Consider the following 24,484-nt stretch of genomic DNA (forward strand, 5'->3'; position numbering starts at 1 on the left):
TTCGCATGCCAAGTAGGTTGAGGTCGCTTCCCACTTGTGTGTGCCACCTGAGTCACGGTCTTTCTCTACATTGGGATTGCATTTGAGGACCTTTTTTCGAGAACAATGTTGAAGAAGTCGCATGACAGTGCATCACCTTGTCTTAAGCAGTGTTGGCTTCAATGGAGATATTTTTCAAATTTTATAGAGCAGCGTGCATTCCCCATCGTCATTTTGCAAAAACGGATAAATTTGACAAGTACGCTTGTAGTAGACGTTGCTCTGTTAAGGTCTTCCCTATATATTCTGTCATACGCTTCTTTAAAATCGATAAAGAGAAGGGTTGGTTTTGAGGTTCCTGGGTTTTTTCCAAATTCTGCTGTGTATTTTCCTGGTTTGGAGCTACACTGCTAAGGACCTGTAAAGTAGTTGACGAACGGCTTCAGACGTTCCCATAATATGACAGAAAGGATCTTATTTGTAATATTCACAAGACTGATGCCTCTTCATTTGGCACCCTTCAAAAGGGTTTCCTATCTTGTATATTGGGACACTTATTTACTTACTTAAGGTGGCGCTACAGTCCGGGGCGGACCTGAGCCTTAACCAACATGCGTGTCCAGCCAGCTCGGCTTCTAGCTAGCTGTCTCCAGTTTCGCACGCCAAGTTGATTGAGGTCTTCACCCACCTGGGTGCGCCACCTCAGTCGCGGTCTTCCTCTACTGCGCCGCGGCCATCCTTCGGGATTGGATTCAAAGACCTTCCGGCCTGGAGCGTTGATTTCCATTCGTTGGACTTTAATTCTGCAAACTAGGTCTCTGTCGCTGTACAGCCCGTACAGTTCGTCGTTTTATCTTCTCCTCCATTCTCCATCTATGCGTACGGGACCAAAAATCACCCGAAGAGTTTTTCTGTCCTGCTCTAATACGCTCTTATCTTTCTTTGACAGGGTCCAGGCCTCAGCGCCATAAATGAGAACCGGGATGATGAATATCTTTTAGGTATATATTGGGATAACTGTGATGAAATTCCACTCATCGTTCATGCTTACTTCCGACCATATTTTGCAGCTGAGTTGGTGCATGCTCCTTCCCAAGTCATCGCCTCCAGCAGCTTTGTTGGACATCAGTTTCGATATCGTGCCATTTGGAGAAGTGGTCTTTTTATATTCTCAAGATAGACAGAGGTTCTTCTTCAATATTTCCGTGATCGTCTTTACAGGCTTCAATTCATGGCTGGTACCCTTGAAATGTTTTTTGTATCTTTAGGCAAAATTTACGAACCTAATTAATGTTATGACTTCCCTATATCTCTTCGAACGCGCGCTTCTCATGCTAGCCTTCAAGAATCCGGTGTTGATCTCTCCTCTTCTACTTGTAGAGCTCGAGCAGCTCTGGTCCTTCTGTGCAGTGCCGTTTTGTATGACTGTTTCTAAGCATTCGTCTTTAAACTAGGGGTTTTACCGGGTGGCTGAAACCTTGCATTTTCATCTTTGATGGCTGCTAGACAATGTTTCCTTTGGTTTTCAAGCAAGCATCATATGACTTTTTAAGAGGTTTATAGAGACTCGATCGGGAAAAAACATAGCAATCTTTTGCTCTGTATCTCCCGATTGTGCCAGCGTTAAAATCTCCTGAGACAGTTTTAATGTCATAGTTTTCCCTATCTAACACCTCCAACTCCTCTTCCGTTTACTACGACACACTTTCCACTAAGTAGAACCAAATCTCTAGTTGAAGTACTAGGTACTAGGAGTTGATAGATGTTTTTTGGGAAAAACTTGCGGACACTTGTGTCCTCTTGAATGCACCAATACCGTTTGAAAATCAAAAATCATAAAATGATTCAAAATATTTAAGAAGTGGTAAAAGGGAAAAGTGCAGCTTTATCAAAACTAATACAAAAAATTCACTTATCAAACAAATGTAATAAACCCATATTTTTGATTGTGTTTGTTATTCTTGAATACAAGTCTGAATGATTATAACATATTATAAAATTATCTTGATAATGTTTTAAATTAGCCCTGTACCCATGATATTCGAAAGAGTAGCACCATTTTCCAAATCTCCCTACTCAGAGTAGATTCCAAAAATTGAACTATACTTTGTCCGATATCCCAATATTCCTTTTTTCTTGTACTTGACTTTTATCAAACCTTCTTTCACATCCCATAAAATTGTTTGCTTCACTTCAAACTTTTTTCTGGAGTATTTCTCTTGAAAGGATAAATTTAGGATTTAGAGATCTTGAAACCTAAATATTTATAAAAATATGTATATGAATATTTCAAATACCTATATGTACACAAAATTGAAATTTAAAAATATTATTGCATAACAAATCCTTTTTAATAAAATTGTAAATTGCCAACAGCAAATACTTGCGACAAATAGAAACTCATAATCTTAAGAAAATTCACGAATCTTAAGTTTTTTTTAGGTAAATAGACAATTTTTCTATGTTCATGCCAAGAAAATCGCGAAGATAAAGAAAAGATGAGTAAATTACATCAATGTCCTCCCACATTGCCTCCCACTAGGTCATTGCACTACATTTTACTATTTACGCATAGGATAGGTAGGACAAGTTCGAGAATTTCAGTTTTAAATAAATACAGAAAAAGAAAATTTGTGCAGTTTTATTTCTGATGAAGAAGTCAAAAACGTTGGTATTTTTGGATTTTAGTTTTTTTAGAACTGCAAGTTGCAAGGTTGTGGTGGTGCTTAATGGAATGCATTCTCGGTTTTCTTTTCTTTGCACAACTAAAGTGAAAAAGTTCAAATTAATTTAGAAACAATTATTAAATTTAAAAAAATAAAAATTAACAGTGATAGTGATGGAGTGTAGAAAAGATTGTCATTCACTTTCTTTAATACTCCTTGGCATAATATCAATAACTACGAGTATGCTTCTTCAAGTGGATGGACAGACAATTAACGTTGGTTTGTACTTTACTTAAGACTTATGAACATAAACATTGTGTTATAGCTAATCTTTCGATATCGATCAATCACAAAGTACATGAATGTCAACCACGAAATAGAGAACCATTAGTTTCATAATCAATACAGAATTGAATATAATGCGAAAAAGCTATAAGTTTTTTTAATCTGTGTCATAGCAAATACCTATACTTTTATTTTGTCCGCTTACTAAAATACACATTTAAGCCGACAGCAATGATAAATCGTCAAATTATTTTTGAAACAGTTTTCTTTTAGGTAAATAAAATGTCTATAATTATAATCCTTAATAACTTCTTAAAATAATGTAGTTTAAAGGTATTCGAAGATACATCTACTATGCATATGTTAATAGAAACGAATAAACTTGTTCAAAATATCATTTTAATATATTTTTCCTATTTATTTATTTATCAAGCAGCCGTTCATTAATTTAAACTTATAAATAGGATTTATTACATTAAATTTATTAATTATAAACAAGTATGAAATGTATTTGCATAGCTTGAAAAATTAAAGAAGACTACAAAATTAATTTTAAATTGTCTCAAAAAGAAATATCAATAATTATATTAAAAGTGTATTTCAGTTCAAGTCCGAGAAATATTCAAAACCAAAAATCTTGGAACTTTCTGTTTTCGATTTTAGACCTCATGCAAGGGCGGATCCAGACAGATTGCAATTGCTAGAGTGGCAACTTTAGTTATCAAATTATTTTAGAACACTCTTGTCCAGCAAGGTATGGTCCAACTATTTAATTTGGATGACTCCCTACATATGAAAGCATTCCAAGATTCCAACAGTTTTCTAAATATGCCATATTTAAGAGCTAAAATACAATAGTTCAGATTGTTTTTGGTTCATTTCACAGAAATGTAAGAAATTATTTTGAAACTTAGATTTTTCTTCAAAAAATAAAATATATTTTTCTTGTTTATATTTCTATTACTGCGAAGAACGCTACAAAAATTCAAGAAAGACGATCTGATATGAAGAACTGTCGGGCTTTTTATGACGTAGTTTTTTAGGACTCAATTTACTTATTCGTATTTTGACCTTAAAATAGTCAACAAAACTTAAAAATTGTAGAGAGCAAAATGCTTGGTTTTTGAATTTGAAGATATAGGTGCATCTAAAAAATTAAATTTAAACAAATTAGGGTAAACAAATAAATTGGTTGGGATGAAACGTTTGTCTGGCACTCACAAGCTACACGTTTAAGAATCTCTTTTCACTTAAAATCTCAAGAGATTCAAAGCTTTTATATCAATAACTATGAGACTTTTATTATCTTTTTCCATTAGCCATTTTGCTGTTTTTGTGACATTTATATTATTGAAATTCGTGTTTAAATCTTAATTCTAGAGCATCCAAAGCAAATTCACTTCAATTAATTTTAATTAACTTTTTAAGATCTTTTGTATTCAACAGAAAATTAATTTTGAAATAAATAAAATGCACGACTGGGTTGCTAGAACATGCTAATGTCTTCCAAAAAGTCTGTTTTAAAATAGTTCCTATATTTAAAGATTTTAAAATTAAACTTGTTTTTTTCATGTTCTTAAGAACCTTAATATTTGCTCTTTTTCTTAGAAGCAAATTTTATGAAAATAATTTAAAGCATATGACTGAAGTTTTTTTTTAAATTCTACGTTGAGTGAAAACAAAAATTTGAGTTGTTTTTGACTGCAAACCGATTTTTGGTGAATGTCGTTAAATTACTAACAAAACTTTAGATGAAATCTTTACTTATACAACTTGACTTTGTAAGCTGTATGGCTCATATGACATCCCGTGGATCGTCCACTGGTTAAAAGTTGATGAATTTGTGCTGTGTTTTTGTAGTAAGGCTGAATATCCGATTCATATTATGTTCTTGGTCCGGTCTTTAGTTAAAAGTAGTACTTTTAGCAACAAAGTTTAAGGAAGTAAAACATAAATGTTGTCTTCATATACAAAAAATTAATAATTCAAAATATAATGGAGGTCATGTCCATTACAGCAATACGATTAGTTTTGAATGAAAGGGAATTCATTCTAAAAAAACAAAACAAATTATCTTCAAGGGGGGGTCATGACCCCTACGACCAACCCCCTCCCCCCATGGATCCGCCATTGCTCATTTTACTGGGATGATTATTTCACAGTCTGACAGCATTTGCCTGCGCGATATTAAACACTTTTGGGTAGACGGGCGCATTAAGATAAAGCGACTTGAGAAACAATAATAATTAAGCTATTAGATAGATAACTTAGGGTCATTTTAACAATCAAATTGGAAACTAAAATACAACACCGATTCTTTAAAAAATCTTCGTGGTTACAGATAGGAAGTTGACATGTCTGGAACTAAACATGATCAAATCCACGCAGGTTAAAAACAAATCGATCAGTTGCTTTAAATGATACCTTTAACTTCTGAACCGAATGACATTTAAGGTCTGCAAACAGCTCGCACCCATATGCAAACCGAGTGACTTAACATCTTTATTTTAGTATGAGTGGGTAGAACTGATCTAACAACAGACAGTCTATCGTTATAGTTTAATCCTAAGTTTTTGATTTGTGTAACATAATCGTTGATATGCGGTATTTACAGAAGGCAGATCATTAATAAACAACGAAAACAGTAAAGGCTCAAGTATTGATCCTTGAGGAACACCAGTATGAACAGGAAGGAACGAAGACAGTTTGCCATTACAAGATACGATTTGGAAGCGCTTGTTCAAATATGAAGAAATAAGGTTTTTAATTGTTATATACGATAAGTAAGGTTATCCCAGCAGTACATATTTCTCTAAGGCCTGTCTTATGTCATCTAACACATAAAACGAAGCTGAAACGCAACTATGTCCATACCGGAATCCTTTTTCTTTTCTTGTTTTGAGATAGAGATAATTTTGGACATCTTCCAAGAAGTGGAATATGTAGACGTAGAGGTCACTATAATTGTGTTAAAGATGTTAGTGATGTGGGGAAGAAGAAGAGATAGGAGCATTTAAATAAATTATGAGGATAATGAATATTGTCAAGTCCAGTGCAATTCGTTTTATACAAAATATTGCTTTTCCTACTTGATACTCATCTGCTGCACTTACCTAGAATCCGTGTATACCTCCAAATCAATATCGTCATCACAAACTTGGACATCTTTTCTTAAACCAAAGTATATAATAGAGTTTATCTCTCGAAAAAGGTATCGGATGTACTGAAAACCTATTCGAATTTATTATTTTGCCTGAAGCTTAAATTAACTCTATAAGTTTAGTATAATTTATCATTTATTATTTTTCATTCATAAAGAAACATCCGTGTTCCCAAATTGGAAATTTCCTACGGTTTATGTCGAAGTTTCAGTCCTCCACGAACTGTTGCGCCACCTAACTTGTTTTTTATTTTAATGTCCAAGTTCACATAAATACACTTGCAACCGTACAACCGTTCTGCTATTTGACTTATTTACTTAGGGTGCTAAAGTTCTATGTGAACTAGGGCCTCACCCAAGAAACTTTTCCATCTATGCATACGGGACCGTAGATCAAACGAAGAACTATTCTTTCGAAACGACCCAAGGTGCTTTCATCCGCATTTGTCATAGTCCTCCTTTACGGCTATACCCATTTTTGCCGCCTCCTCTGCCTTAATACTTGCAAAAGCCCAATTGACATCACACTGAATTCTTCTGATTATGTGTCGATTTAATGTTCTTGAATTTTTCCAGAATCTGCCGTAATATGAATACTTGATCGAATTTCAACTTTTCCGGTCCAAAACCAAACTGATAAAGACGTTGTTGACGGTGGGCTTTACGGCAGAGAAGATTTGATTAGAGATTTTAAGTAGACAGATGTTGGTGCAGTGTAAAGGGTCTCTTTTTTTCAGCAAACCATACTGGGGTTCCATTCATGGGGAATGTTTTCTTCCAAATTATCCAGCAGCTTTAAAGAACTCGGAATCCTTCAGCGATTTTGTGAGACTCCAGCTTGGGTATGGCAATCTTCACTTCGTGTAAGTTAGGAAGATGGAATTGTTGGCTATCATCATCTTTATGGAATAGATCATCCTACATGTCAGCGGAATTCGGTTTGTCGTCACCGTTATACAGTCTGCAAAAGGGGTCTTTCCCTATCTATCCTCAGCATTGACTGCGGTTCTACAATGATATTTCCACTTTCGTCTTTGCAGTCTTCGGTTCGAGGTTTATGTACTTGCGAATTTGGTTTCACTATTTGGCTGATATCATTCATATCCATTGTTCACATACTGTCTCGCACACCACTCAACATCGACAAAAAAATGCCATCTTGAAAATTGAATATCTACTTTGTAGAGGGAACAAAGACATCTTTTCCGATGTCATTATTGATTTCTTCTTATTTCAACTGACTAGAACATTATTTAAAAAAAAGCAAATAAGAAATAAATACTAAAATGAGCAATAAGTTTTATTTAAGAAGCTAGGTGAATAAAGTACTAAAAAACCTTCCTCTTAACAATAATATAAACATTTAATACTTTCTCTTAAAAAATACTGTAAGACCCTATATTTTCCGTACATTGCACGTTTCACACAAACAATGCTTATTTTGTATTATTTGAAGTTGCCTTTCTTGGTGTTTGACAGTTCTTAACTTCTTTTCTCTAAACATAAATCATCCACTAATTCAGGACTGCTTTATGAATCCACAAATTCCGGCATGGAAAAGATATTTCAAAAAGCAATTGATGACGCCAATGAAAGCAATGAAATCAGCCAATTATCCGCCGTTACAACTGCTATAACTCCTGGAAATGCTTTTGAAACATCAAAGAAGCTTTGTAAAATGCTCCGAGTATGTGATTAACTAGAAAAGGTATCGAAATCGAATTTAACAAGCATTCCACATCTATCCACAGTCAAGTGTAATCGCAGTCTTTGGACCATCTACCACCTTACCCGCCGCACATGCTATAAGCATTTGTGATGCCAAGGAACTACCATTTATGGATACTCGTTGGGATTTTTCCGTGCAATTGCCAACCATCAATCTACACCCCCACCCGACGCAATTGGCTGTGGCTTTACGAGATTTGGTCATAACGCTCGGGTGGCGAGGGTTTACTATTCTCTATGAAACTGGTATGCAAAAAAAAGACGTTTTTAAAACTATTGAACTCAAAGGTAGTTTTTTCATTCAGGTGAATATCTTTCAATTGTAAATGAATTACTTAAGCTGTACGGAACGAATGGTCCAGTTGTTACACTTCGTCGGTATGAACTCGACATCAACGGTGACTACCGCAATGTGCTGCGAAGGGTGAAAAAGTCTGATGACTTTTCAATAGTGGTTGTAGGATCCATCGAAACTCTTCCGGAACTTTTAAGTCAGGTACTTTACTGTTGATTTAAAAACATGTACGAAATAAATGAGATAAATCTTAAATTTCAAACCAAATGTTTCAGCTTCTTCAAGTTGGAATTATGAACGACGAATATCGCTATGTAATAGGAAACCTAGACTTGCAAACTATCGACCTCGAGCCATACCAATATGGTGATGTTAATATAACGGGTTTTCGGTTAGTTTCACCAGAGAACCAGCGCGTAATGGAAATACTGAAATCCTTGGATGGGAACGAGGAGGCTTCTTTTCAAAATGGTGAGCAAACAATTAAATAATATTATTCCCATTAAAATGGTGTTGGCACAGTTTCCTGCCCGATGAGTGTGAACATGGCATTGGCCTATGATGGAGTCCAGTTACTGGCTGAAACAACTAAGTATGTCAATTTTCGACCAGTTCAATTAAATTGCAATGACAACGAGAGCTGGGAAAAGGGTTTCACTTTGATAAACTACATGAAGTCGGTAATTATTTAGAATCATTTTTAGTTTGAAATATCTCATATAAAAGTTATTGGCATAGCTCTCAATATCAGGCATAACTGGCGAATTGAAATTCGACAATCAAGGGCTACGCACCGATTTTCAGCTTGACACAATTGAGTTGACTTCTTCGGGACTTTCCAAAATAGGCACATGGTCTTCATCTCAAGGATTTTCGATAAATCGCAAGCCAATCCAAAATTCCTTCGAAGTTGATAATCGTTCCTTGGTGAATAAGACTTTTGTTGTTATTACAGCTTTAGTAAGTTTTTTAATAGATAACTATTGGAACCTCAATACATATTTACCATTTTGTTTGTATTTTTCTTAGACTGATCCATATGGTATGCTTAAAGAAACACCTGCCAAATTAGAAGGAAATGATCGATTTGAAGGATTTGGAATTGATCTAATTGCAGAACTTGGAAGTAAACTTGGTTTTAACTTTGTATTTAAAATACAGGAAGACAGTAAATATGGCTCACTCGATCCAGTGACAGGAAAATGGAATGGAATGATTTTAGAAATTATAGAAGGTGTAAGTCTACTTATATACCCAAAGCAAGAAAATGTCGCAAGTCAATCTTAAAAACCTTCGATCTATAGGTCTATCATCATTCATTCTTAAAACCTTAGAAAGATTGATTCGATATCCATTAAAGGACAAGTATTGATACATGACTTCTTTCGCCTACGTTTACTGCATTTTCCCAAGAAGCGGACAGTATCCTCTCTTTCTGAAAGGTTGCACATATTATGCTCTAGGGGTAAATCAGGACTGTGTAGAATGAAATTTAAATCTATTAGTTCAGTACGTAGTCTGACCATCATTGAAATCACACGGACATTATTGGAATTCTTAAAAGAGTTGTTTTTCGCAAGGTTTTGATTTAATCAGATGTAAGTTCTTCTGTACAAGGAATTATACGCTTGAAATGACATCATAGAAGATGTTTTTGGCAGTTGTTAAATCCTCGATGGATAAATTAAAATTAATTTGACATTCCTCCGCAAGATCTTGCTACTTTCGATACCAACTGTTTTGATCTTGTATTGCTTTTATGGCCACTTTTTCCCTTGAATCATTCATTTTAAAAACGTTAAGCATGAAGACTGCCTGTAACTTCAATGCTTTTTATGAACAAAGGAGCATTCCCAGCATTATAACGTGGTTTGGCGTATTTTTCAGCAAATGAAATATTCTTTTTATAAAGTGCATTAGGAGTTTTTCAACTGAATTGTCCTTTTTCATCCCCATACCTGCGATCCATATAAAAGTATTCTCTCAGCTACTGCTTCAAATACTTTAAACTTGCTAATATGTGCTATTCACTTATTCATGAAGCATTGTTTCCATGTGATTGTTTTTCCATATTTAAATTATTTGTAACAGTAATGCCAAGTTATTTGTAATCTCGCAAACATTCAATATTTTCGCGGCTAAATTTCCATTTTTTATTTCATGCATTACGTCCATTACCACTTTTAACCTTTGATAACCTTTGATTTATCGATATTTACTATTAGATTCCATAGCTCACAAAACTAGTAAAGCCTTTTCATCATAAGCTGCAGAGTTCCCGGTTGATGCGCAAACATGAATATATCGTCTGCGAACAGAAGTGCTTTTTCCGAATATCTGCGAAATCAAGTCCTCCCGGTAGGTAGTCTTAAAGGTCGTCTATTAATAGTGCAAACAAAGTTGGGCTTAATGTACAACCTTGTCTCACTCCCGATGAGGTTTTAAATCAGTCTGAGAGTTCTTCACCTGTCCGTAGAGGCATAGAGCCGCCCTTGTTCCTCTATATAGGATCTCAAGAACGCGACCAAACTGCAACGATATCCCAAGACTATACAGCTTATAGAATAGTGCACCTCGATCGATTGTATCAAAAGTTGCTTTAAAATCGATACAAAATACATAAAGCTTTTTCTTTTGTTTCAAGAAATCCTCTGCCAAGCTCTTGAATGTACAAATGTTATCTATTGCTGAATATTCTGGTCTAAATCCAGCCTGGAACTCCCTAAGCAAGTTCCCGTTCTCAATCCAACTAACAAGAGGCTTATGCATCATCGTTGTAAATATCTTGTATATCTTTAAAAAGGAAATCCCTCTGTTGTTAGCTGCGTCAAATAACGATCCTTTTTTTGTTGATTGGAAATATAAAAGCATCTCGAAATTCACCGGGAGACAGTTCTTCCTCCAAAACTGTATTCAAAAGTTTTAAAAGGTGATCTTTAAGCATGACAGTCCCATACTTAAATAATTCCACTGGAATACCATTCGAACCGGCTACTTTTCCATCTTTAAGCCTCTCCAGCGTTTCTTCCAACTTGCTGAATGTAAATGCACAGTCCAGAGAGTCGACTACAAATCCAGGTGCTGCGAATTGCCAGTTGGTCGGCGTTATTTAAGGATTTAATAGGTCCTTAAAATGGTTTTGTGGTTTTTTAAACAGTTTTGTGTGGATAGTAAAGCGTTTTCCATTCAGCTCTCTAGCCAGTTTCAAAAAATCAGCGGAGTTTTTGCAATATGTTAATCGGACTGATTGCTTTTCTGCGTATAACTTTCTTTTAGTCTTACAAAGCTTTTTAAACTTCTTATTTCCCTCTAAATAAAAACCCTTAAACAATCCTTGGGAAGAATTACGGAAAATCCTCAACCACACAAATGATGTTTTACGAGCTTTTAAAAATTCTTCGTCAAACCAGGGTTCTTTTCTTCCATTTCCTTTCTTTTGGCTGAGTCCTTTTTGTGGGTATGAGGCTTTTACAATCTATTCTAAGAGGAAAAAGTCCTCAATTTCAAGTGATTGGAGTCGCAAGTCGATACTCCGGGCCTTAGCCTCTATCAATTTGAGTTTGAGCAGGAGCCGCATAAAGGTTGTTTCTTCATCATGCTTAGTTTGAATTTGTATTGTCACAACAGGAAGTTGGTCTGAATATGATACTTCACTTATCTCAACATTTTTCACCAACGGTTCGCAATCTTCTATTATTGTCGATTATGAACAACTGATGTCTCTTGGGCACCCACAAATGTTTTCTGACAAGTCGCCGACATTTGTACCATTTAGTATGCGCAGACTAAACGAATTACAAAAACTCTAATAGTTTGTTTTCTCTTAGGTTGGAACAAGGATCTTTTGATTGTCTGCGTCAACCTCTTAAAACATTCATCACTCCTGCATGCATAGCAACTCTCGTATTCAAATCTCCAATTAACATCACGTTTGAGGCATTTATACTATTGAATATATATGATAATTTTTCGAAGTCGTCTTCCCAGCTCAGTTCAAATGAATCGGTAGTATCGTAAGAGGGATGTTGTAATTTTTTAATTCAAGAATCGAAATATCATTGCATGTTTTAAAGACGCAGCTTGCATTTAATTTTTTCTTAAGTCCAGGAAACATCCTCAACTTGCTCTTCCTCGTGAGGGATTCCTCGTTGCTGGAATCCACTTAAACGTAAAATCTAACATTTTATTCTCAATTCTTGCGAAATTATCCTCGGTAATAAAAGTTTCATATACAAAAATGTCCATGACACTGAAAGCGCTTTTTACAACTTGAACACAACTGCAATCATATTTTTTCACTAACAACTCTGAACGTTAATGCTTCGCTTGGGAAGTTAATTCATTTAATGCTGGCTAGAAGAATAATTAATTCAGAACTTGGCTATAAGATGCTTTAGTATAGAGACACTGCAAGATGGTGTTCTATCCCCTCTCCTCTGGAACCTGATGGTTAATGAAATCCAAACTTGTCTGGATGTGGAGGTATTCACAGTGATTGCCTATGCGGATGACTTTGCTAAAGTGGTCTCAGAAAAGCAATAGGATAGGGCATTTTTGGAAGACAAGTCAATCACTTTTACGCAGATGAATCAAAAACAAATGAAGGGGTTGGTGGAGTCGTGCACTTTGAACAACTGGAACTAAATCTCTCATTCCTCTCCCCAATAATTGAAGCGTATTCCAAGCGGAACTTTTGGCAATAAAAGAAATATTGTCCTGACTTAAAGAAAAAGTGATATCAACATTTGATATCCGTATTTTCTGAGATAGTCAGGCCGCTATTAAATCTATCGGCTCTGTCACCTCTAATGAAGATAGCACAATAGTAAGCAATTACCTTTGATGGGTCCCAGGCCATAGAGACATTCCAGGAAATTGTAGGGCAGAGGAACTCGCCGAAAACGGTAGTGTACAATCCATTCTATACTATGCTCACATAACAATCGCTACAAGTAAACTATTGCTAATGCAAGACGCTATTAAGAAGTCAAACATCAAATGGAATAACATCACCACATTTAGGGTCATGAAAAACATTTGGTCTACATTAGACTCAAAGCGTTCAAGGTGCTTGCTATCTGTTAGCAGATCGCATATAAGCCTGATAATCGGTATAAGACCGGGAACTGTCAAATAGTTAAGCACACCACGCGGTTCTCAAATGACTTTTGTAGAAGCTGTATAGATAAGGAAGAGGAGGAATGCCCGCTCTAGGTGAAAAACGCTATAACTTCTTCTTTAACGATTCAAACGATCTTAATCATATTAACATAATAAGTCTTAAAATGTCTAATTCTTTTGAAGGATGATAAAAAATTTAGTAAAAATACTTCTTACAAATACTTTTTTTTAAATTTCAATTTTTAATCCGGAAAAACGACTTAGGAACTTTTAAGTTCGAAATAAATAAAAGGACAAGTTATAGTTTTCGGCCCATGTGCCAAAACATAAACTGTCACATTGCATTGAAAAAGAAACAAGAAGCAAACTAAAATATAGAATTTGTCATCTAAGAAAGTCTTGACTAAAAACCCAACTACTTACAAGGAATACAGGTTACTTAACAGAAATTGACCGCAAAAGTAACTTACCTTAAGCTTGCAGTCAAGTTGTTGATTTCAAACACCTTAATATTAACATTTTGTTTTGGGACACGATTTACTTTTGATATTTGACAATTCTTCTTTTTTAGAGAGCTGACCTTGGCATAACTGATTTAACAATGACATCGGATAGGGAAAGTGGTGTTGATTTTACCATTCCCTTTATGAATCTAGGTGAGAGGAAGAATTGCTTATAATAGCTAGAAGATGATAAAATGGTTTTATTTATGTCCTTACCAGGAATTGCAATTTTATACAAAAAGCCCGTCACGGAGCCGCCGAAACTGTTTTCGTTCATGTTACCGTTCTCAGGAGAAGTCTGGTTATTACTGGGATTGGCTTACTTCGGGGTTTCGGTGAGCCTGTTTGTTCTGGGGCGTTTATCTGCAGCCGAATGGGATAATCCGTATCCTTGTATCGAAGACCCAACCGTACTAACAAATCAATTTAGTTTCGCCAACTCACTTTGGTTTACAGTTGGCGCTCTATTTCAACAAGGATCAGAAATAGCCCCAAAGTAAGATTTCGTATCAGTGTTTTGAAATAGTTAATTTGAATATTTTTCTTATAGAGGATTATCGACGAGAGTAGTTGGATCAGTCTGGTGGTTCTTCACAATTATCCTTGTATCTTCTTATACTGCTAATTTAGCTGCTTTTCTAACCGTCGAATCTGTCAGTTCCCCTATTGAAAATGTTGAGGATCTTGCAGCTGGAAAGGGAAATGTCAAATATGGTGCCAAGCGTGGTGGAAGTACTTTTACCTTCTTTCAAGTACACACACAAATTTCAACCAAAGAAATTCTTATGAATTTAATTTTATCTTCTCGAACTTATAGGAAGCGAATTATCCAACTTATCAAAAAATCTATGAATTCATGAAAGACAATCCACAATATATGACAACGACGAATAATGAAGGTGTCGAACGTGTTGAAAAAGAAAATTATGCTTTTTTTATGGAATCTACTTCAATTGAGTATGTTGTTGAACGGAAGTGCACTCTGGGACAAGTCGGATCGCTGTTGGATGAAAAAGGCTATGGGATTGCTATGCGAAAAAGTAAACCATAGAATTGTTTTTCCCATTTGAATATTATCATTCAATTAAAATGTTTTTCTCCTTCTAGATAGTCCTTATAGAGATGTCCTTAGCCTGGCCATTTTAGAACTTCAAGAACAGGGTGTTCTGGCAAAGATGAAAACTAAATGGTGGAAAGAAAAGCGTGGAGGAGGAGCATGTTCGGTAAAATGAATGAATTTTAATATTTTTTTAAATGTTGAATAGAAAGAATTCAAAAATGTCTGCAGGCCAACAACGAAATATACTTTTTTAGGGTTCAACAAATTAAAAATGGTGTCTTGTCTTGTTTAAATTGTTCATCTTATAATCTTCGTTTTATTTGTGTATTTTCAAGATATGGTACTTAAAAGTTCAAGGGAAAATAATATGCTAACAACAAAAGGTAGTACCAACACCTTTTACTTCATCTCCTGCAAGTTTCTCAATTAGTGTTAACTTCATTTATTTTTACAAGCGCAAATGAAACCATAGTTTTATTCCGTAAAGCTCTATATTGAAAGAATTTTCTGAAATGCTTTGATATTTATTTCATTTCCCAGCTTGGGTTGCCTTGCCACCGCCAGTTTACCACAACATCCCTGTAAAAACAACCTACATTTATATTTTGTTCCCTTTTTAATTATTTTGAATTCTGATGTTGTATTTTAATGAAATACTTTTATAGCAAGATGATGGTAACAGTCAGGCCAGTGAGTTGGGAATGCCAAATCTGGGTGGTGTATTTTTCGTTCTGTTTGTTGGATGCATCCTTGCAAGTCTTATAGGAGTGTGCGAATGGATTTTGAGTATTTACTTCACAGCCCAAGAGAATAAGGTATATGTACAATATTTATTTAAAAAGTTTTATATAAAAGCCTTCATTTCTAAAGATTACAAATTTCTCAAATATTTTCATTAGGTACCATTCAAAATCGTATTTCGTGATGAATTTAAATTTGTGATGCAATGTTCAGGAAATACTAAGGCAGTTAAATATCCAAAAATATCAAGGAGTTCAAGCTCAAGTGAGTGTTCCTATGGTAGTTCTGGTTTTAAGTCCAAGAGATCCTCGGAGAGTATTGATTCTATACCAATGGAAAACTGGGACGACAGTAGAGTACATAATTATCACAGTGAATATGAAAAGAGTCACAAATAAAAGTGACACATAGAACGAATATATTTATTGTTAAAATATTCTAAAACAATTGCATGAATGAGTTGAATGAAAAAAAAAAACAATTTGAAACTCTATATAATTCTTTGTTATATTATTAAATTTTGATATTATCCACATTTTGTATTTTCTTTAGAATAAATATTCGTTTATCCAAAATAGTAGTAAAACACTAGCTTATTCAAATGATACCTTGATTTTTGGTTTCTAGAGTGTACTTGTTTTGACTTTATGAGTTTGTTAATGTATATTTAAAACAAAATCTACGCTGTAGAATTGATCCACGATTCTAATATTTTCCCACTGATTTCTTCCGAAATTGAGTTTCTCAAGTTTTAAAAATTCTGACCGAATTATTTTGGATTTTGAAAATAATCATAAAAATTTGCTTCTGCCAAAACAATGAATCTAGAACCAGTGTCAACAGTTCCAAGATGCAATCAGAAAAGCCGAATCTGACGTTCTGAGTTTCAAGCAGTCAAACAAACGAAGCTAAATAGAAGGACGAAAGCGTCTTACCAGGTCTATAAGAAGAAGAGGATAGAGGAACACCGAATTCTAAAAAGGAAAAAGAAGGAGCATGATGTTGAGAAGCTTAAAGCAGAAATTAACTTCCAAAGTTTTATGAGCATGTTAAATGAAATTCACAAGTATATATAAACCTCGAACTGAAGGCTGCAACGACGAAAGTGGAAATATCATAGTAGAACCGCAGTCAATGCTGAGGATATGGGAAGACCACTTTTGCAGACTTTATAACGGCGACGGCGAACCGAATCCTGCTGTCCGGCAGAAAGATCCATTCAATATAGACGACGCGACGATAGCCAACAATCCCATCTTCCTGACTTGGACGAAGTGAAGATTGCCATATCTAAGCTGGAGTCTAACAAAGCAGGTGGAGCACATGGCTTAAATGACGAGCTCTTTAAAGCAGCTGCAGATAATTTTTTTAGGAACATGCAAAAACTTATCTGTAAGATATGGTCGTAAGAAAGCATGCCCGATGATTTGAACCCTAGTTTTCCCGATCCTGTTTCCACTTAGGCACCTCTCCATAACCAGACGGCAGCGGATGAATTCTCGAGATGGAATCAATGGTGGCGTTCCAGTAAGGTTGAACTACTAAGTGAACACCTTATAGGGCTTCTTCGACATATTCGGAGCGCAGGCCTGTAAGGAGTGGTTTATCCGGCTTCCCGTCCCTGGAGTTATACTAAGGATCTGGCCATCCAGGTTGGGGTTGTGTCGTTGGGTGACTTTATGGTCACGTAAAAATACCTTAGTTGCGAAGCACCAACAAGCCTCGGATACGGACGGATTCACTGTTGACAACCCACGAAATAAGAACAACGAGCTTCGGATCGAACAACTAGCGGAAGCCCTAAAATGCTGCAAGGCAGATATTACCGCCATCCAAGTTTGCAAACGCAAACTAAAAAACTGCGATATATTCTACTGCGACTGCTTCCGAGAACACAGACAGCGTCTATTTGGGTGTGGATTTGTTGTTGGAACTAGACTCAGGCAAACAGTTTCAACATTGTGAACAAGCTCATCATGACACTCCGCATCAAGGTTAAATTCACCGACATAAGCCTAATATGCGTGCATGATTTTTCTGTGGCGCGAGACGTTCTGGTAGCTAGTACGCAGTTCACACATCTCAATATCCACAAGGGGACATGGAAATCTCCTGATCAATTAACGTCTGAAGCCGTACGTCAACAACCTGATAGGCCCTTATCAGTGTGACTTCAGACCAGGAAAGTCCACTATCGACCAAATATTCCCATTACGGCAGATCTTGGAAAAAACCCAGGAACTTCAAATCGATACCCACCATCTCTTTATCGATTTTAACGCCGCGTATGAAAACATCTATAGGGGAGAGCTCTACAGAGCAATGTCTAGTTTTGGCATCCCTGTCAAACTTATCCGTTTGTGCACAATGACGATGGAGAATGCATGCTGCTCTATTAAGGTCGGAAAAGATCTTAACGATGCATTTGATGCCAAAAAAGGTTTTAGACAAGGCGATATGCACTGTCATGCCACTTCTTCAACATCGGCAAAAAATTGTGCAAAACTCAACCGTCAACACTAGAGGCACAATCTTCAAAAGGTCCATCCAATTATTTGGATAGGAAAATGATATTGGCATAGTTGGCAGATCAAAGCGTGATGTCTGTGGAGCGTTTTTGAGCATTGCGACCGAAGCGAAGAAGATGGGTTTGATGGGTATAGTGGTCAATGAGGGCCAGACTAAGTATATGCTGTCATCAAAAAAGGACATTGACGACGTGTTGGACAAAACGTCACCATGGTCAGCTTTAACTTTAAGGTAGTTAAGGGCTTTGTCTACCTAGGCACCGCTATTAACACAGACAACGACACCAGCCAGAAATCAAACGAAGAATAACTCTTGCAAATCGCCTCTTTTTTTGACTTAGAAGGCATCAAAATCACCATCTATAAGACACTCATCATCCCGGTTCTCATCCAAGAAACGAAGTTGTTTGGAAAATAAATTAAAAAAAGAGGCTAGGATGCGGCCCACACTGATAACTTCTCATCCAGTCTGTCGATTTGTCTTGCTTAAAAGTTTGTGTATATGTACTCGTATCAATTTTTACCAAATTTTTTGTAGATTTTATTTTTTATGAAAAAACGGACTGTTGGATTTTTATATGAAAATTACTGAATATCGAAAACAATATTTTCTGTGAAATAAAATAAGGTTGAAGCTAATATTTTTAATTTTTGAAAAGCTATTTGAGTCGAAAGTAAATTTTAACCAAGTTTTAGTATTGTTTTCTTAGAGTTTTATTTTTTGTAAAAAAAACTGTCCATTCGATTTTTTCAAAATTTTATCGAATGTTGAAAACAATATTTCTTATAATTAAAAATTAGTTAGAAGCTATTATCTCAAATTTTTGAAAAGATATTTGAGTCGAAAATCAAATTTTTACCAACTTTTGTTAATATTTTTTCGGTTTTTCGTAAAAAAACTTTCAATTCGATTCTTTTCAAAATTTTACTGAATGTTGACAACAATATTTTTTGAAATATAAAAGAAAATTAAAGCCAATAGGTTAAAATTTTGAAAAGATATTTGTAAGAAAACTATAAAATCAATTTATCTCAAAATTTATCCGAAAGTTGAAAACAATATTTCTTATAAGATAAGATTACTTTAAAGCCATAATCTCAAGTTTTTGAAAAGATTTTTGAGTCCAAATTCAATATTTACCAACTTTGTATAATGTTTTATAGGTTTATATTTTTTATACAAAAAACTGTCAATTTGATTTTTCTCAAAATTGTTTAAAGATGTTAAAAACCTTATTTTTCGTTGTACAAAATTGTTTTGGAGATAAAATCATTTTTTATTCGTTCAGTTTTTTTGGATTTTTTAAAAAAAATATACAGGTTCGGTATCAAGTTACAATATAAAATACAAAATTTAATTTAAGTCTCTAGCCTCATTGGTTCGTGAGATATTTAGGGTCAACCAAAATTTTCAAAATTCTTTTTAAACTGCTATGGTTAAAAAAATTCTGAAGCAATTTTCTTGAGAGCCCTTTCTGTCCTTTTATTATCTTTTTATAAAAAACTTTATTTGAAGTCTGGTCTTAAGCTATGGACAATGAAAAAACGTCGCGAACGTACGGACGTACGAACGTACGTGCACACGCACGCACATACATCTTCTAAACATCTTTTACTTTGACTCTATGGACCTTGAAACGCCGAGAAATGTCAAATTTTTCAATTCGACAAATCGGACCCATTACATTTTACAAACATTTTACTGTCCTATCATACTCGTAAAATATTTGGAATATGGAAAAATGCATAGTCGCTTGGACATATCTAACCTGATGTCCATTTAAATATATGTACCTACATACCTGAAACCTTGAACTTGATACTCATTTGAGTGTCACTTAAAGTACAAATAGTATATTTGTTTATAAGATGCCAATAACATAACTCATATAAGCAATAGTTTTTTATTTTGTTATTAAAACATTTGTCTTGCCATTGAAAACAGAATAAAAAGTGCTTACTTAGGTAAATTCATTAACTTTCATTACTTTACCTTATTCGAGTATTCGAGTGATCTTCCGCATTTAAAAAAGATATGGAATTCATGGCTTTTTTACTGACAAGACTGTCGATTGTTGCATTTTTCAGATCATATATTAAGTGGTTGCAACCTGAGTACCCATCATCAGTTCTTTAGAGTTTGCAGCAAGTGCAATAACTCTTCTTTTAATTTATTTATATTTATTTAATTATTTATTAAAAACAACAATGAGGAATCAGTTTGTTGTGGCGTTTGTGTGCCTCGTTTCTTGGACAGTGGCGTCAGCTGATATCCTAGTCAACGTTAATGTCAATAAGCCAGTTCATGATGTCAGTGAACAATTTGTTAGTTTCTCCATTGCACCTGAGCTGTTGTACGGAACTTTGGATGGAGAGAATAAGTAAAACTTATTTAAAAGGCTTTTTAAAAGATGCCAAAATTAACACAACTTTGCTTCTAGGAAAACTTTAACAGATATGGCAGCTCTTCTGGGTCCATCGTATGTCAAGCTTACTGGTGATTATTTCTTCCCAACTGACATTAAGAGCACTCTTAAGAACCCAACTCAAACTATCTGGAGTGGATTCAACAGATGGACTCGGTAAGTTTTTTCTCTCTAAGGTACTGTTCACAAGATCAATAGCTTTCCTTTATAAAGGGCTATGAACTGGACAATGGTTATTCCTGTTCAATATACTCCTCAGTCCTGGGACCCTATCGATGCATTGAGGGTTCTGAACATCTCAAACATTATTGGAATTGATAACTGCGTTTGGCAATTGGGTTTAGGTAAGTAAAGAATAACATTATAAATGCAGTGGTTGTAGCTTGTCCATTGTTTAGACTTTGGTGCTTCGAGGGCTTCGGATTATGTTGCTGATCTGCAAACGCTTGACACAATGGTTGATACATTCCGACCATATATCAAGGAATGGAAAGTGATTGGTGCCGATATTACCGCTGGAAGCAGTGCTGAGGAAACTAAACGCTATATTGATATGTCAAGCGATGTAAATGCAGCCTTCGGATGGAATCAGTAAGTTCTTGAAGAGTATTTTAAGCACTTCTTTTTCATAAATTGTATCTTAACTATAGACCAGCTGGATATCACGTTGAAGAAAATGTAAATGGCTATATCTACGACAAGGATCTTTCACTCAAAGCCATGATGGAGAAAAAAGTCCCAGTCTGGCTAAGTTTGCCACCCAAGGGACCCATCAATCATCAAATCTCCAACGGCTACAGCAACATTGAAGTCTCCGAGGCAATCCGATGGGCTCAAACATTAGGTGATGCGGCAAGTTCTGGATTCTCCGCAGTTTTTAAGCCCCTTACCGAAGAAGACGTCAGTACCCCAAGTTATAGCTTCTTTGTGAGTGCTCTGTTCAAGAAAATCATGGGTAATCGAGTGTTTGCTGCTAAACCTGTAAAGAGATACACATACTCATCGAAAGTCTACTCCCACTGTGCTAATGGCATATCAGGAGGATTAGCTCTTATGGGTGTTAACACCGAGGACTATGTAGTCAAGATTTCTGCGAAGCCTTCGGCTAAATTCACAGGTTCCGAAGTGTGGCAGTTTGTTTTAACGTCGAAAAAGGGAGTTATGTATTTGAATAACGAAATCTTGACCCTCAACTCGACCCTTGATCCATTCGTTAGAATAAAGCACCCCAACAAGCCACTTGCCATGAACATGCCACCAATGTCTGTTGGTTTCTGGGTACTTCCTCTCGCAAACCATGAAGATTGTCAATTCACCGAGCTACTCACAAACCATGACACTCAATGGGAAGGACGTCATAGAAGGCAAACTTCCTCCGATAGGCTTTTGAAGAAACTCATCCTAGAGACCTCTTTCACTGACCAAATGAAGAATCGTCGTCGTCGCGACACTTCAAACACCTTGAAAAAAGAATCCGCTTTGAGTAATGGAAATTTGGTCAAACGCCACAGGAGATTTATCTTGCAAGAAACTCCAGGAGCAAATCCTGCACCACCAAAGGTTAGCCCTCAAGTTGTAGCCCAAGAAAGAAATCTTAAGAAGAGAGAAAATGCCCACAACTGGCTTAAGACCCTTGTCTTAAATCCACTTATCCCAAACCCGCTTCTCACTAAAGTAGATTGGGGTCTCAAACGTTCCCGTCGTGCAGCTGACTTCTTAACTACCATGTTAGCCAAAAACACTGGAAAGCTTTCTTTGCGCCGCCAGCATGTAGTTTCAAAACCACAACAAGAACGCGATGAGGCCAGTATTTTCAAAACCACTGTTGCACAAATGGCGATGCCCCAAGGTGATGTCCATTTCGATTATATAACCGATGTAAATGGAGAAGAAATCAGCACAAAGGAAAGCCGTGAAGAAATCGTAGATGAACGAATGACCAAACTTTCAAATAAGGAACTGCCATCGGAATTCTACGAAGCCATCGATCATCGAAGGTACCAACCTAAACCTTTCGAATACCAAGCCGTTGCTAGACCAGAAGTTTCTGATGTATCAGCTATTGAGGGTGCAACCAAATACATCAGTCGAAATCAGTTAGAAAATCAATCCTTTGAGCAAATACAAAAAGAGAACATCCAAACTTACAACAAGAATTCATTCGAAAAGCCAACAAACTCAAAATTGCCCTTCAAACCTGAATTCCCCATGACTCCGTATCCAATTTTGAGAAACGAAAATGCCAGACAGTTTTTCTACGAGCCAACTGAAAATGGTGAATATAGGACTTACTCGTATTTGAATGCAGAAAAATCCTCTCTACCTAACTGGGAACAAACTGAAAGGACAAAAAGGTCAATCGGTGGTGGAAAGTACATGTACAAAACATTGCAGGACAATCTGATCGGTCAAGGTGAACATATTGAACCGTTGACGTACAATAACGAACATATGAGCGAGACAATCTTGGAAGAGTCTATTCTGGGAGCTGATGGACGTGCAGCAGCTGAAAATGTCAAGAGTAGAGTTTCGAAAATTTTGGGTGCCGTAAAAACTCATTTAAGTGATTTCTTCAGTACACTAATTAATTAAATGAATGAACTGTAATGAATTGAACACAAAAAAGAAGTGAGAAATCGAAGTTCTTCAGTTTTACTTTTTTATAAGGTTTATTTTTGATTTGTTGATTTCATTCTAGGACAAAGTGTAGAAAATAAAAAAAAATGTTAAAAAATAAATACACAAATTAACTAATTTAACAGACAATGTTTTTAATGAATTATAATAATTTTTAAAATTTAGAATACGTGTTTTTTTTCTTCCTAGAATTTCTTTGGAACTTGGTTTTAAATCCTAAAATCGATTCACAATTTTAACATGAAATCCACATCAAAATAAGACAAGTTTAAACGATGATGCTTTAAACACCTGTTGCCATGGAAGGACCTGTTGAAATTTTAATATCCATGCAATGTAAAAGTGACCATTTGTTTTTTTCCCTTATCCATACTTATAAATAATAAATATGATTTAAAATCATGAAAATAATATTTTTATTTTTAAAATCATTAAATGAAAATAAAAATAAAAATGAACCAGCATAGTGTTCAAATATGCGTTTCGCCCCGGTGCAATGGTTGGGCTCATCAGAAGATGACCATTGCACTTTGTCTTGACGCATATTTTCTCGAATAAATCGAGATTCCATATAATATGAGCTACAAAGAGCTACTGCGAATTATATGGTTGCTACAAGTCTTCATAGAAGATAAATTGTAGCTGTTTTTATTTCCTTGCTAAGGGATTTAAGAAGATGAAATGTTAACAGTCGAACTGTTTGTTCCGAACACCAATTATTTTAATAAATATGATTTAAAATCATGAAAATAATATTTTTATTTTTAAAATCATTAAATGAAAATAAAAATAAAAATGAACCAGCATAGTGTTCAAATATGCGTTTCGCCCCGGTGCAATGGTTGGGCTCATCAGAAGATGACCATTGCACTTTGTCTTGACGCATATTTTCTCGAATAAATCGAGATTCCATATAATATGAGCTACAAAGAGCTACTGCTGGTTCATTTTTATTTTTATTTTCATTTAATGATTTTAAAAATAAAAATATTATTTTCATGATTTTAAATCATATTTATTAAAATAATTGGTGTTCGGAACAAACAGTTCGACTGTTAACATTTCATCTTCATACTTATAAAGATTCAAAGAATTAAAATTAATAAAAAAAATGTTTCTTTTGTTAAAATTTAAAATAAAGTCAAATACTATTTTATTATCCTTAAAAGCAAAACTTTTTAAGTTTTTAAGTATGCGTGTATGTTCGGTACCCCTTTTTTCGTTTACCATATAAACATTTTGCGGCTTCAAAAGTATAGGGCTCGAATCCGACATCTGTCAAACTAAGTTGTTAAACCAATTTTTTTTTAAGTTATAAGTCTAAGACTTACGAAAATGGGTAGCTTAACTATCGC

General features: G+C 35.3%; 2 protein-coding genes across 3 annotated transcripts; both read left to right on the forward strand.

The window, feature by feature from the left end:
- Nucleotides 1–2,630: 2,630 nt before the first annotated feature.
- LOC129942435 (glutamate receptor ionotropic, kainate 2-like) lies at nucleotides 2,631–16,070 on the forward strand. Of its 2 annotated transcripts, none has more exons than XM_056051361.1 (15): nucleotides 2,631–2,924; nucleotides 7,614–7,777; nucleotides 7,842–8,064; nucleotides 8,124–8,314; nucleotides 8,389–8,584; nucleotides 8,636–8,793; nucleotides 8,852–9,073; nucleotides 9,143–9,349; nucleotides 13,806–13,890; nucleotides 13,957–14,233; nucleotides 14,288–14,489; nucleotides 14,555–14,777; nucleotides 14,845–14,960; nucleotides 15,026–15,180; nucleotides 15,463–15,591. In XM_056051361.1, the coding sequence occupies exons 1-14, from the start codon at nucleotides 2,819–2,821 to the stop codon at nucleotides 15,143–15,145; spliced, it is 2,490 nt and encodes an 829-aa protein (XP_055907336.1). In that variant the 5' UTR covers nucleotides 2,631–2,818; the 3' UTR covers nucleotides 15,146–15,180; nucleotides 15,463–15,591. The 2 variants fall into 2 exon arrangements, with proteins under 2 accessions (XP_055907336.1, XP_055907335.1); XM_056051360.1 differs by lacking the exon at nucleotides 15,026–15,180 and adding an exon at nucleotides 15,697–16,070 and having other exon boundaries at nucleotides 2,632–2,924; nucleotides 15,463–15,612.
- Nucleotides 16,071–19,985: 3,915 nt separating this feature from the next.
- On the forward strand, nucleotides 19,986–23,150 carry LOC129940199 (uncharacterized). The gene is made up of 5 exons (XM_056048461.1): nucleotides 19,986–20,447; nucleotides 20,508–20,648; nucleotides 20,706–20,836; nucleotides 20,891–21,083; nucleotides 21,143–23,150. The coding sequence occupies exons 1-5, from the start codon at nucleotides 20,275–20,277 to the stop codon at nucleotides 23,082–23,084; spliced, it is 2,580 nt and encodes an 859-aa protein (XP_055904436.1). The 5' UTR covers nucleotides 19,986–20,274; the 3' UTR covers nucleotides 23,085–23,150.
- Nucleotides 23,151–24,484: the final 1,334 nt, after the last annotated feature.

This window comes from Eupeodes corollae, chromosome 1 (assembly GCF_945859685.1).
Source record: "Eupeodes corollae chromosome 1, idEupCoro1.1, whole genome shotgun sequence".
NCBI lineage: Eukaryota > Metazoa > Arthropoda > Insecta > Diptera > Syrphidae > Eupeodes > Eupeodes corollae.

Coding starts and splice junctions, on each gene's coding strand:
- LOC129942435 (XM_056051360.1), top strand. CDS start 2,819: ATGGAGTGTAGAAAAGATTGTCATTCACTTTCTTTAATACTCCTTGGC. Junction 8,315..8,388: donor TTCCGGAACTTTTAAGTCAG/GTACTTTACTGT, acceptor CAAATGTTTCAG/CTTCTTCAAGTTGGAATTAT. Junction 14,961..15,462: donor GTGGAGGAGGAGCATGTTCG/GTAAAATGAATG, acceptor ATACTTTTATAG/CAAGATGATGGTAACAGTCA.
- LOC129940199 (XM_056048461.1), top strand. CDS start 20,275: ATGAGGAATCAGTTTGTTGTGGCGTTTGTGTGCCTCGTTTCTTGGACA. Junction 20,649..20,705: donor GGATTCAACAGATGGACTCG/GTAAGTTTTTTC, acceptor TCCTTTATAAAG/GGCTATGAACTGGACAATGG. Junction 21,084..21,142: donor GCAGCCTTCGGATGGAATCA/GTAAGTTCTTGA, acceptor TCTTAACTATAG/ACCAGCTGGATATCACGTTG.